The 15,013-nt window shown below is 40.1% G+C and overlaps 1 protein-coding gene across 2 annotated transcripts in view; it reads left to right on the top strand.

The window, feature by feature from the left end:
- Positions 1-15,013, top strand: part of ASPHD2 (aspartate beta-hydroxylase domain containing 2) — a 78,556-nt gene that overhangs the window by 35,624 nt on the left and 27,919 nt on the right. For both annotated transcript variants that reach the window (XM_063454635.1, XM_063454634.1), the window contains exon 2: positions 12,362-13,497. In XM_063454635.1, the coding sequence (XP_063310705.1) occupies positions 12,546-13,497 (952 nt within the window). In that variant the 5' untranslated portion in view covers positions 12,362-12,545. The remainder of the gene's footprint in view (positions 1-12,361; positions 13,498-15,013) is intronic.

Here is a 15,013-nt window from a genome sequence, read left to right as displayed (position 1 = left end):
TCCTGCAGTCACTGACCGGCTAACCGCCTTACGAGATTCCCAAGAACTGTTGAAGAAGACTCTTTCGGAGGCTCAGGAATGTTACAAAAGAGCTGCTGATAGGCATAGAAAGGAGGCCCCAGTTTATCATGTTGGTGACAAGGTTTGGCTGTCAACAAAGAATCTTAAGCTTAGGATTCCTTCTCATAAATTGGGTCAAAAGTTCATGGGACCTTTTGAGATCATCGCTCAGATCAATGCTGTCACCTTCCGTCTGCAACTTCCAGATTCCATGAAAATACATCCGGTGTTTCACGTTGCACTGCTTAAACCTTTTCATAAAAATACTTTCCCTGGTCGAGCCCTGCCTGCCCCACCACCAGTCCTCGTGGATGGTGAAGATGAATACGAGGTGGAAAAAATTCTTGACTCTAGGATATTCCGCAACAAGCTTCAATATTTGGTTCTTTGGAAAGGCTATGGTGAAGAGGATAGATCATGGGAACCAGTGGACAATATTCATGCTCCTGATCTTCTTCAGTCTTTCCATGCACAGTACCCTGCTAAACCAGGAAATAGGGCATCCAGAGGCTGCGCCTGTAGAGGTGGGAGTAATGTGAGGAACTGACTCTGCTGGGTTTCGAACCCTGGTTTACATGCTGCTAAACCTCTTCCTTACCACTACACCAGCCTGCCTTTTGCAAATGTACCTGAGATCTGGTAACCTTGACTCTATAAGCATTGGTATCAGTGACAAGTCTCTTCAGCTGTGTCTGGTCATGTGTCTGGTTCTTGGCCTATAAAAGCCACTTCCTGTCTCTGTACCTTTGCCAGATTATTGTGGTTCCTGTACTCTCTAATCAAGCTTGTTCCTGTTTCTCCTACCTGTTGCTGATTTTGGACCGTTTTGACTTTGCTGCTTCTCCTTCCCACTGACCTCGGCTTGCCTCACTACGATTATCATCTCTCTGTTCCAGTCTCCCATCTCTGCTTAAGACCAGAAGGCCACTCAAGGCTCAGGGGCTCAACCACCTGGGTAACGAGTGGCTACCTCTGGCAGAAAACATTGCTGATCTGGCTACTGGACTCCAACACTTTGTAACATCAATATCATTACAGAGGGGGAGGGGAGTACCTGAAGCAGCATGCAAACTACGGAGTGGCCCAAGAGACAAACTTAAGATGAACGTTAAAGAAACAGTACATTATAATAAAACGATATCATGTAACATGACAACTTTAGTGATTTGAAGTGGTCATGGTGCCTGGAATCCATATGATTAGCATCTCATAGCAAACCTCTGAACATACAAAGTTTAAATGTAGTTCATTGACTGAGAACAATCCGATGACACTCTCAAACAATGAATGAGTGGACTGATCATTATATCTTCTGCAGCTCTGCAGAAGCCATGTCATGGGACCCTGTGAGACTGGTGGGATCCAGGTAAAATGGTTTGTCCCATTACCAGGGAATTTAGCCAATGCACTTTTCACATTCCGCTGTAGGGGTTAAGGTACTTGAAGTAACCCTTTAACCCCTTAAGGACCTAACTTCTGGAATAAAAGGGAATCATGACGTGTCACACACGTCATGTGTCCTTATTAAAGGAACATTCTAAGCAATCTAACTAATACAACGCTATGCAATGGTTGTAGTCTAGTGTCTCAGCAGTGGTAGACTGAGATCGCTGTGCTAAGCCATACCTTTGATTTGGACAAGATTGTATTTGATAATGTGAAATTTACACTTGTGTATTATCGGTTTAGCTGGGCAAATTGTCTCCGTGTGACATGGTGAGCCCCAGTTTTTTGTTAAAGCACTCTCGTGGTTTGACAAAAAAAATGGAACATGGTAATTAAAAATCCAGGCAGCATAAATCTTACACTGAGCTAGATATCAACCCAAAGGTTTACCTATGTTTTGTGTAGTGGTGGTTGTTCTTAAGCCTTTTGTTATCATGGCTTGATGTCCTGATAATGAATCTAGACTGAACTTTCAAAAGAAACTTGCATTTAAGCAAATCTATATATTAAAAAAATCAGTCAGATTGCATTTACTCCTGGTGTTGTGAAAATGTGTGAAGTATACAGTCACATGGTTTTCAGAGAAAAGGCAGTATTTACATTGTTGCCTAGCAACACTTCTAGTGAAAGTCACTCAGACTGCCTCTAGCATGCATCCTGGGTCAGTACTGTACCTACGTTTAGCGTCTCGACGCTCTGCATGGAGGTGCTGAATTTTCCCTATAGAGATGCATTCATTTAATCTCTATGAAGAGATGCTGATTGTTGCAGCATGTCGTTTTAATAGCCTCCCAATGCTTTCCTATGGGAAGGCATTGGATTGGCTGAGATCAAGTCATGGAGACGGGGCCAGCTGCAGCGAGACCGCACAGTGTGAGGGGAAGGTGAGTAAAAGCCCCCTTACCCATGTGACTGGAGGGGGACCTGACTCACTCACATTCTGTTACTGCAATAACACACATCAAGGTGACCACCCAGCCTCCCTACCTGGAGCTGGAGTTATCTGGCTTTCCCTGGGGTTCAGTGGGGCTTCAGTCATCTCCCTCCTCTGCTCCGCAGAGCGTTGTTTAGTAATGACGTCATGGCGATTTGACACATTTACCTACACACTTAGAGCCAACTCAGATGCTCTATATAATGTGAAAAACAACCTATACTTTTATATTGCTTTACTATATCGAGGATTTCTACACCAGGGTCCACTTTGCTTCCCTGTTCTCTCACATTTTTTTAATTTTTATTTTTATCTCCATTATTGAAGTTTTTACCTAATATGGACGCATAGGGTGTGTGTCACCTTAAGTACACAATAGCGGAAGAGATCAGAGCCGGTCCTTAAGAGGCTCTGAACCATGCGAGTGATTTCAATAAGAAATTATCCTCACCATTTGTCCATAATGTTATTGCACTATATTCTTTTATCTGTCCCTTTTAGGGATTCTTTTACAAAAAATATCCCCTAGCCATTAGGGGTAAGTGTTAATTTACTTTAGCGCTACACACTCCTCACTATCGAACATTGGTTTGTGAAATAGTGGTTGTTTCTATTTGATTGAAGTAGGGTGGAGAGCTCTTACTAAAAGTGTGGAAGCAGCCTTTTCTTATATTTTGATCATTCTATATAGTAGTAAGCGCCTTAAAACACAGCACTCCTTTTTCTTTTGATCCATAGCCAAATCCACCTAGTTGGTAGCAATCCTCTGCAGTACAGGAGAGAAGACTAAACATTTAACACGAAATCTTTTACACACACCCTGCACCTATGATGGGCACAGGGTGATTAAAACCGAAGAATATTCCAGGGACCTTCAAAAATGGTGGTCACCATCACCAGGAACATCAGACTGTCACAAAAGCACTATTTCTCCATGCCTAATATTTTTCAAACTTATGTTTGTTCCCACCTACATGAAAGTTCCCTACCTGGTACATGACATTGGGAGCAATGCCTGGTGAACACCTGATAAGCCAGTCTTTTCAAAAAACAATTTTACTCCTACAATGATGGATACTAGGTCCGTTTTAATGAGCTGTTGCGGTGGTTAGTGCGTAATTTTTATTTTTGGTTCCGTCCCTCCCCACCCTCTTTTTTTGTACCCTTGAATCGTACTCTCCCCCTCGAAACTTGGCTTTATTTATATTGTATCTTTACTTCCTTGCATCTTGCACTGGCTCTCAATATCTGGGTGCAGATATTGTTTTATGTCTTTATGTCTTTGTTTTATGTCTTATGCCCTTCTGGTTTTTATTTGATTGGCATTGAAAACAAAATCTTTCTTTAAGCTTTGCCTATTAATGTTGTCAACTTGACTGTTCTACATTAGGGAAAGTAATCGCTAGAAGCAGAGAATCCTGCGAGACATACGATCCTCCATAGATAATGCGTGTTTTTTTTGTTTGTTTGTTTGTTGTTTTGTTGGGGTTTTTTTCTCTGCCTTTTGTCAAGCTAGGAAATACAGTGAAATACTAACAGTCAATGTGTATTTCATAAAGACTTGTAATGGCAAAGATGACATGCCAGTAACAAGATGATAAATTATTAAACTGCTATTTTTATTACAGTGGACAGTAAAAGCTTGGTTTATAAAGGTTTTTTTTTCCCCCTTGCAGGAGTGAATGCATTAAAGAGTTGTACATGTATACACTGATCAACCACCTTCCTAATATCATGAGAACCCTTCATGCTGCCAATATGTTGCATCAAGGCATGTACTCCACAAGACCTCTGAATGTGTCCTGTGGTAACTGGCACCAAGTCATTAGCAGCAGATCCTTTTAAGTCTTGCAAGTTGTGAGGTGGGGCCTCCATGGATCGGATTTATTGTTGGGTTTGTTCCCAGTAGGTTGAGATCCTTCCTGAATTTTTATTTTTATATATATATATATATATATATATATATATATATATATATATATATATTGTGCTGCTGAAAGAGGCCACTGCTATCAGGGAACACCATTGCCATGAAGGGGTGTAAATAGTCTGCGGCAATCTCTAGGTAGGTGTCACTGTATCATCCACATGAACATAATGCTGCTTCTGGCTGCACTGTCTTCCTCCCTTAGTGCATCATGCAGTTTTTTTTTTGTTTTGTTTTTTTTACCAGGACACGCATACGGCCCTTCACCTGATCTAAAGGTGATTTTCATCCGGCCAGGCAACCTTCTTCCCTTAATCCTGGTCAAGTTCTGATGCACACGTCCCCATTGAAGGTTCATTCAGCGGTGGGCAGGGGTCATCATGAGCATTCTGTCTGCTGTGTATGGGGCAGCATAATTACAGACCAAATTGTGATGCACTGTGTATTCTGACATTTTTCTATCATGGCCAGCACTACAATTTTTAATTAATTTATTTTCTTAGCCATTTGAGCTACAGTAGCTCTGCTGTGTGATTTAATGCATGTGGGAAGTGATGGGCTAGCCTGTCGGCTCCAATGAGCCTTGGACGCCCATGTCCCTAATATTGGCTTACCAGTCGTCCTTCCTTGCACCACTCTTGGTAGCTACTAACCACAGCATATTTTGAACTCCCAACATGACTTGTAGTTTTGGAGATGCTCAACCCAGTTGTCTAGTCATCACTACTTGGCCCTTGTCAAAATCACTCATCTTTATGACCACACTATCTAAGGTGCATGGGGGGGTGTTGGGAAGTGTAGATCACACACCGGAACAAGTTACAAACATTGGTGTTAGGAATTTAAACATGTAATGTTTAGGTCCCCAGCCCCCCTCAAAGTGCGCTAAAAGGTGAGCTTTACTTGTCTTTTCTCCATTGCCATGCCCGTCTCACTGCTGCTGGCCCTACTCATAGCTGAGATCAACAATCTTGATGACCTCGGCAAAATGCAGTGCCGCACCAATCCGTATGTCCTCATGGAGATGTATTGAATTAACATACGTCTATGGGGTGCATTCAGCATCTTCATGCAGTGCGTGGAGACACTGAACATAGGTGCAGCGCTGGACAAGGAAGCCCCTCTAGTGGCAGTCACTCAAACACTGCCTTTTCTCTGAAAAACCCACAGACACAAGGGCCACTACATTAACCTGTAGGGGTTCGTGTGACTAGAGTGTACCTTTAACAAATCAGCATTAAGAAAATGACTGGTGTGTACTATTGTCTGTTTCCGTGTTACATTGATCTTTCACTTCGAGGTGTATACAGTGCTTTGTATAATGAGCAATGCTGATCTGCTGGGACGTCTTTGTCCTCGATCAAATATTACATCTCTAATGCACATGTTAAGTGCTACATTAATAGCTGCTAACATGATACCCAGCACTGCAGCCAAGGGAGCACCAGCCGCAGTATGGTGACAAAGGAACTTCCAGCCTCTGCTTCTTGCAGATTAAAGTGTGTGTGTGTGTGCACATTCTTTAGACTGACATCCCCAAATATGCCAGCAGAAATAAAGTAAATGTAATATGTGTGTGTGTGTGTGTGTGTGTATATATATTTATTTTTCACTTGCCTGAATCTGAAGGTAAATTGAACCCTGTATTAAAATAAATCTCATGCAAGTTTCTAAATGCAGTATGACCACTGGATTCATCACTCAACTTTGGCGATATCATTATTTAATTTTTATTTATGCGACTTGTTTTTTGGGTGCATAAGACCATTCTAATTGCTGGGACATTTGAGGTTGGTGGTTGTGAGATACAGATGCCTGTAAATCTGCTAAGGACTCTGTAGTTAATAATGCAATGTAATTATAATGCATACAAATGGCCTGGAGGGTTGTATTGCATACTAATGCGATTCTCTCCAGTACTTTCTGATATAAATCTTAGATAGCATTCCAAGTGCTGCACAGGAGGGAAGCACTAGACCTAGCAATACTTTGAGATTTACCAAAGGGATATTACATGCAGAATGTGTAATGTAAGGGTATTTTTCTTACTGCCAGTCTTATTTAATATAACCAGTTACCAATTAAGAAATGTTGTCATTTATATATTGTAATACAAAAATATCTATAGAACGGTTTTGTATTTAAAATAAAACACACTTATATTTATAACATTATTATTATTATTATTATTATTGTGATTTATATAGCGCCAACAGATTCCGTAGCGCTTTACAATATTATTAGAGGGTGGATTTGACTATAAATAGGATAATTACAAGAAAACTCAAACGAGCTTACCTTCTATAGGAGGTGGGTTATAAAACACATTAGGACAGGGAATAGAAGTCAAAAAGGTGAAGCAGAGCTGGAGGAGAGAGTAGAGTGCTGCCCTTTAGGAGAGAGAGCAAGAGACCGGTATGTGAGGTAGAGGTTAGTCTGGGAGGCCATAGGCTTTCCTAAAGAGATGAGTTTTAAGGCACTTCTTAAATGATTGAAGACTAGGGGAGAGTCTGATCCCTAAGCACCATAGCAATACTGTCTAGGTACAGATGACAAACAGAATAGTCAAACGTATGAGAAATAATAGACAGGGGAGTACTAGACTATTCTATGCATTGGGTGACTGGCTAGATAAATAATAGTGGATGGACTTGTATATAAAAAATACTGCTGAACTAGATCTAGAAAAGACCACTGGATCCCGACTCTCTCTCTCTCTCATATTACAGCTCTGCACAAAGTAAAATAAATAAGACTGATGCGAACAGTAACCTTGAAGGGCATATAAATGCAAGGTGGTATCAACTAGCTATGTGGCTAAGATAGTGAGTCCAGTTTCAGCCAATGCCCAGAATCTGGGATGTGTGATCTACGCTGTAAAATGCAGCAAGATTGGAGCGGGGTTGGGTATCTCTTCTTCGGCAGATCTGATCAAAGGCCATCATCTGAGCCACAAGCTCAGGTACTCGTTGAGTCAGTTCCTCCCAGTTGGGAAATTGCAGAAGCTTATGATGTCCTGTTGCCATAAGCAGTGGTAGATCTTCTTCTGTCCATGTGGTTGATGCACCAGGGTAATGCCCAGAGCAACTTTGTTTAAAGGCACAGGAGCAAATGTGTCGGTTTCGCCCGGAGGAGGCCCTGTCATCCTCCGCCTCTCGCTTCTTCACTCTCCCTTCTGATGTGGAGGTGGTGCTGCCTAAATTCAGGCTTCTAGTTTAGCCCAAAAGTGGTGGGGAAAATATATAGTCACTGTATCATAGGATCAGCAATGCCATGTTGGCTCATGCCCATGTTGTGGGGGTGCATCCACCATGTAGAGTAGTATTTTTTATACTGAAAAATGTTTTCCAGTCATCCTTTCAGCTTGTGTTCCTGCTACAATGCTTTAATCAACAACTGTATTTTTATGTATTTTACATTAATATTTAAAGGAGCACTATAGGGTCAGGAACACAAACCTATATTCCTGACCCTATAGTGTTAAAACCACCATCTAGGCCCCCCTGGTCACCTCTTGCCACCCTAAATATAGTAAAATCTTGCTTGTATTAAAGTCTGCAGCTGCTACCTCTATTTGTGTTCCTGCTGCCTGTGAACTGCCTCTGCCTGCTGACATCAGAAGTGGTAGTCTGAGCCGATCACAGTGCTTCCTGATGGGACTGGCTGAGACTGTCAAAGAGGCAGATCAGGGGCAGATACAGTACAATTCAAACACAGCCCTGGCCAATCGGCATCTCCTCATAGAGATGAATTGAATCAATGAATCTCTGAGGAAAATTCAGTGTCTGCGTGCAGAGGGAGGAGACATTAAATGTTTGGATGCATTTTAAGCAGCACTGCCCCAGGAAGCCACTTTAGCAGCCATCTAAGGAGTGGCCAGTGAAGTTATCACTAGGCTGTAATGTAAACACTGCATTTTCTCTGAAAATACAGTGTTTACAGCAAAAAGTCTGAAGGGAATGATTATACCCACCAGAACAATTGCAATCAGCTGTACATAGTTACATAGCTGAAATTGCGTCCGTCAAGTTCAGCCTTCCTCACATTTGTTTTTTGCTGTTGATCCAAAAGAAGGCAAAAAATACAGTTTGAAGCACAATTTTGCAACATGCTAGGAAAAAAAATCCTTCTTGCCCCAGAATGGCAGTCAGATGTATCCTTGGATCAAGCAGTTATTACCCTACATTAAAAGATTATATCCTTGAATATTCTGTTTTTGCAAGTATGCATCTAGTAGCTGTTTGAACATCTGTATGGACTATGATAAAACCACTTCTTCAGGCAGAGAATTCCACATCCTTATTGTTCTTACAGTAAAAAAAACCTTTCCTTTGCCTTAGACGAAATCTTCTTTCTTCCAGTCTAAACTCATGACCTCGTGTCCCATGTAGTCTGGTTTGTGAATAGATTTCCAAACAATGGTTTGTATTGGCCCCGAATATATTTGTATGATATTATCATATCCCCTCTCAGGTGACGTTTCTCTAAACTTAAATAGGTTTAAATTTGTTAACCTCTCTTCATAGCTGATATGTTCATTCCTTTCCTTTTATTAATTTTGTAGCCCGCCTCTGCACTTTTTCTAGTTCCATAATAATCTTCTTTAGAACAGGTGCCCAAAATGGCACAGCATATTCAATATGTGGTCTTACCAGTGATTTATAAAGAGGCAAAATTATGTTCTCGTCCCGAGAATGAATGCTCTTTTTCATGCATGACAATACCTTACTGGCCTTAGCCACTGCTGATTGACATTGCACATTGTTGCATAGTTTGTTGTCTATAACAATTCCCAAGTCCTTTTCGTGTGTTGTTATCCCTAATTCGCTTCCATTATGGGTATACGTTGCCTGTGTATTCTTTACGCCGAAGTGCATAACTTTGCATTTTTCAACATTAAATTTAATCTGCCATTTGAGTGTCCAGTCCCCCAGTCTATCTAAATCCCTCTGCAGCAAAGTAATATCTTGCTCACATTGTATTATTTTACAGAGTTTTGTGTCCTCTGCAAACACTGAAACATGACTTTCAATGCTGTCTTCAAGATCATGTATAAACATGTTAAATAGAAGGGGTCCCAGAACAGACCCCTGAGGGACACCACTTGCCACCTCTGTCCAGCTTGAAAATGTACCATTAATGACAACTTTTTGTACTCTGTTTTTAAGCCAATGTTCTACCCAAGAACAAGCATTTTCATCTAGACAGATTTCCTTAAGTTTGAACACTAATCTATTGTGTAGAACTGTATCAAATACCTTGGCAAAATCCAAATAGATCACATCCACTGCAACACCCTGATCTATACTTCTACCTACTTCTTCGTAGAACGCAATCAAGTTAGTTTGATATGACCTGTGCTTTATAAAACCGTGCTGATTTTTATCTGATAACCATGTTCTTCTCAAGGAATTCTTGAATATTATCCCTTAATAACCTTTCAAATATTTTCACAGCCACAGAAATTAAGCTCACAGGTCTATAATTTCCAGGCAAGGATTTTGAACCCTTTTTGAATATAGGAACCACATCTACTTTCCTCCAATCCTCCGGAACACTTCCTGTAAGAAAAGAATCTTGAAAGATTAAAAACAGGTTCACTTATTTCTACACTAAGTTCCTTAAGTACTCATGGATGGATACCATCAGGCCCTGAGCTTTGTTTATATTAACTTTCTTTAGTTGCTGCAGCACCTTGTCTTGAGTTAACCAATTACAATTATTACTTATTTAAGTTTTTATTAGCAATAATTTGCACATCTATTGCTATGGGTTCTTCCTTAATATACGCGGAGGAGAAATAGTTATTTAAAATTCCTGCCTTTTCCTGGTCTTCATTAACTAACACCCCCGTTTCAGTTTTTAGTGTACCTACACTTTCATTTTTGGGTTTTTTAGAATTTATGTACTTAAAAAAATGCTTTGGGGTTGGTTTTGTTCTCTTTAGCTATCATTTTTTCATTTTGAAGTTTAACAAATCGAATTGGCTTTTTGCACGCATTATTTGCTTCTGATATCTTTTATAAGAAGCATCTGATTTGTCTGTTTTTTTGAGTCTATTTCAAAGGACACTATATTGTGATCACTATTTCCCAAGTGCTCACCCACTTGAATGTTGGCCAAAAGATCAACTTTGCTTGTTCAAACCAGGTCCAGACAAGCGTCCATTCTAATTGGTGTTTGTACAAGTTGTGACATGAAGGTGTCATTTAACAAGTTTAAAAACCTAATTCCCTTTGCTGAGCTACTAGTCCCTCTTCCCCAATTTATGTCCAGGTAATTAAAATCTCCAATAATTAAAGTGTTACCTAGATTTGCAGCTTTCTCAATTTGCTCAAACAGCTGTTGTTCCCCGTCAATATTAACATTAGGTGGTTTATAACATATCCCAACCAATAATTGATTTCCCTTCGTTTGCCCCAAGCAGATATTTACCCATAAAGCTTCCACATTTTCCTCATCGAATTCCACTTGCTTAAGATTTGGCTTTAACTCATGGTTGACATATAAACATACCCCACCACCATTCTTGTTTTTCCTATCCTTCCTAAATAACATGTACCCATTTAAGTTAACTGCCCAGTCATGTGTCTCATCCCACCTTTAGTTGTTCTGGTGATAATAGTGTCACTCTAAGTGTAGACCCGTTTTGAGGTGAAGATGAATACTTATATATTTTTATTTTTTTATACATGGTTTCCAGTTTTCCTTTTTATTCTTTACAGTGACACCCACGTGATTGTTTTGTTTTTTAAATTTGCAGTTGTGTTGTTTTTTTTTGTTTGTTTGTTTATTTTAATAATAAACGCCACCAACAGAAGTAGCACAAGTGACAGCATTGCTGGTTTGACATTTTACATTGAATAAGTTCTAACTACTAATCTGCTGTAAAATGACTGAAATTAAATTACTGCAAAGGTTACAATTTAGAAGGTATACCAGGAAGCTATGAGTAAGACTAAATATGTACATCTACATTCTGCCATTACATGGTTATCCTATGCTTCTATTCCAATAGCAAGGAGTGTGTACGAGATTATATTGTCAGGGTTATGTACTAAAGTAAGAGTTCAAGATGGGTTTGAAACTTAAGGACAGGGTAGATGAGCTGAAAGCATAGCTGACTTACAGAATATTTCCAATGATGGACATTGTAAGCACCAAAACCACTTTAGCTTAATGAAGCAGTGTTGGTGTATAGATCATGCCTCTGCAGTCTCACTGATGATTCTTCTGCCATTTAGGTCTTCTAAACGCTTCCTATAATGAGATGTAATGTTTAAAGTTAATTTCTTCTGTTTAACTTGCACATTCTCTTTGGTTTATATTTTCTTATCTACTGCTCTGTTAATAACACTGTAGACCATGTAGCCTCCAATTTACAGAGCAGGAGAGCAAGGTAACTTCTGATTTGAGCAGTGAGGCTGCATGTGGTATGATCAATACACCAAAACTGCTTCATTAAGTGAAACCTGTTTTGATGTCCAATTAAACTGTAATCCCATACAGGAGGCTCTTGCAGGGTCTATCAATCTATTAATAGAGCAGAAGATGCATTGTGAATTTAAAATAAAGGAAGTGTAAACATTAGATGACTCTTTACAGGAAGAGTTTAGTAAGGCTGTGCAAGTCTCACATGCAGGGAGGTGTTCCTAGGGCTGCATAAACGGTGATTGAACTCCTAATTGGCAGAAAATGTGCAGTGAGACTGCAGGGGCATGATCTATACATCAACATTGCTTCATTAAGCTAAAGTTGTTCTGGTGCCTAGAAGTTTCAGTATTTATCTTTTTCAAATTTTGTGATTTGTATCAATCATGAGCATTGAAATACTGCTTTTAAAACTTCAACCATTGTCATCAAAAAATAATAAATTGATAAACCTTTTTAAAAGTCGCAATTACCTGCAATGTTTTAATAAGAATAATACCTAATGAAGAAACTAGAATAAAGTGTAAGTTTGTTTTTTGTTTTTTTTGTTTTATTTTTAACAGATCTAGACAACGTGTGGTCTTCTTCAGAATGACCTCTCCTCAGTGGATAGCCATTAAACCCGTGATGACACATTGCTACGTTCTGTACAAAACCAGGCCCCGGAAATCCGTATGGTTTCACGTGTTCCTGTGTGCTTCTAGGTTTCAGCATCAAACACCCAGTGGCTACTAACAAACTGCTTAGATGTCTAGAGAGAACAGGCAGAATCATGTTGTCTTGTTCACCAACTCATCCATATTAACCCGCATGGTTTGGGCCCCTCCTAGAACTTCCAGTCCCCGTTCCATCGCATCAGCTTACAAACCTTACCGCGTCTGGACAAAGATGTCTGTGGAGTGGCTGACTGACTGGAGCTGTTTGCTGAATGGACTTCGTGACTTGATTGCTGGTACCATCCAAGCTGTTCGAGACTGCAACACTCTCGCACTAACCACCATAATCTGCCTCTTGCTGTTGTTTGTATGGTACTGTTATCGAGTTGGTAAGGATCAGCCCCGTTCTCCCTTTGCCACTGTGAATTTACTTATCCAGAGTTCAGAAGCCAAAGGCTTGCAGAACGGGTTTGCTTACTGTAACTCACGTGATTGTGTACGCTGTACCCATAACAGTGGACTGAACTCAAGACTCTATCACAATCTACAGGAATACGCCAAGAGGTACTCCTGGTCTGGCATGGGCAGAATCCATAAGGGTATTCGTGAGCAAAGTCGATATATAAATGACAGGCCATCCATACAAAAACCAGAGGTTTTCTTCCTTCCTGATTTACCCTCAATGCCCTATTTTCCTCGGGATATCCAAAAGCATGATGTGGAATTGCTAGAGCAAAACTTTGCCATCATCCTTAGTGAATTTGAAATAATCTATAAAGCATTTTCAAACTGCAGTTTGCCCCAAGGCTGGAAATTAAACAGTACCCCTACCGGGGATTGGTTAACATTTTATCTAATCAACCAAGGTAATGCAATTGACAAAAATTGCAAGAAATGCCCACGGACGTACCGTTTGCTTGGAAATCTTCGCACCTTCATTGGCAACAATTTGTTTGGGAATGCTTGTATGTCTGTGCTAACTCCTGGCACTGTTATCACAGAGCACTATGGACCAACCAATATCAGGATAAGATGCCATTTAGGTATGTCCAAGTATCTTTTTGACTTTATATTTGAGTTTTTACTTTAATTATTGATCCAATTGGGGGCGTGGGGGAAAGGGTCAGTCCTGCATTGCAGAGTTGTTTTGTGTAAATTTACTGAACTCCTAATCCAGCAAGCGCATTTCAGTACACGTTTCTGTCTTGACTTTATCTCCCATGTGTCTTCACCACATTGGTGGGTCAAACATTGTTCCAGTGTTTGACCTGTGCTTTGTTAGTTGCTGTCCTGAACTTTGAGTTCAGACTGCTCTACCCCTTTGCCACGTGTTATGAAGTAGCTTATTATCAATTTATTACATGGCATTCTGCAAAAGTGCATTCCGGAGTAAGTTGGAATGTTCCTCCATGGGATGCATTTATTTACGTAGTCAAATGCACATACTACTCTTTAGAATAAAAAAAAAATTCCCATGTCTAACTGGGCACCTTGGGTTTCAGTCTAACCCCATTTTGAATGTGTTATGCATTAAAAATGCAAACTTCCTTTATCTGAACAACTTCATGTTGAAGTTATGATGCACGGAGTAGTCCTTTAATTCTTTGTTATATTAACTCTTTGGGAGAATACATAATCCTCAACAAGGATAGATGAAACCTACTGAAGGCTTGCTTTATTAAATCTCTGGGTCTGCAAGCTATGGCCTAAATTTTATGGATTTGAAAAGTTTACCCAAAGAATGAAATTGAGACACGTAATATACTTAAGTTTTGCAGACTAAAGTGTGCCCACCACCACATTTACACTCCCTACCGGTCCTATCTGACAAACTAAGCAGAGCATCACATACTCTGCAGTGGGGTTTTGTGTGCCACTAATACTGTATGTTAGTATTTTGTTTAAAAGAGAAATGCCAGTGACTTGGCATTTCTCTCTGACTTCCCATAGGAATCAAACTGTTTTGGGGATTTTCTGGCTCCTTCTTACTGGTGACACTTGGTAGGAAATTCATTTAAAGTGATACTAGAAATGCCAGGAATACAAAGCTGTATTCCTAGCACTAGAGCTACCTCTTTCTCTCTTCTCCCTCGTGCCCCTCCACCAATATAAATAAATGGTTAAAAACATTTATTTTACCTGACTTACCTCCGTGCCGATATCCCTCTGCGCAGGGTCGTTGTCTACTCCTCCGACGTCCCATGACGAGTGAGCGCTAATGTGCGCACGCATTAGGCCTCCCCATAAGCAAAGCATTGAATCAATGCTTTATTTGGGGGAGAAATCTGATGCTGGATGTCCTCATGCAGAGCACTAAGTGCAATACAACACTGCATCCAGAACACTTTAATGAGCTAAAGTGGTCTGGGTGCCTACAGTGTCCCTTTAACACTGTTAATGGGGAACATAGCATTAACTTCTATGATGTATTTAGTCAATTACTAACAAGGGAGTATGATGTGTATGGCAATGATTGTTCTTGATTTGCTAAACCCCTTATGGATGTAAACAATTGTCAAGGTTCTAAACCAAATCAAAACCTAGAACTTGAGCGAAATG

This window comes from Pelobates fuscus, chromosome 5, assembly GCF_036172605.1.
Source record: "Pelobates fuscus isolate aPelFus1 chromosome 5, aPelFus1.pri, whole genome shotgun sequence".
Lineage (NCBI taxonomy): Eukaryota > Metazoa > Chordata > Amphibia > Anura > Pelobatidae > Pelobates > Pelobates fuscus.
Note: the sequence above shows the minus strand (reverse complement) of the source record. Positions and strands in the feature narration are given on the sequence as shown.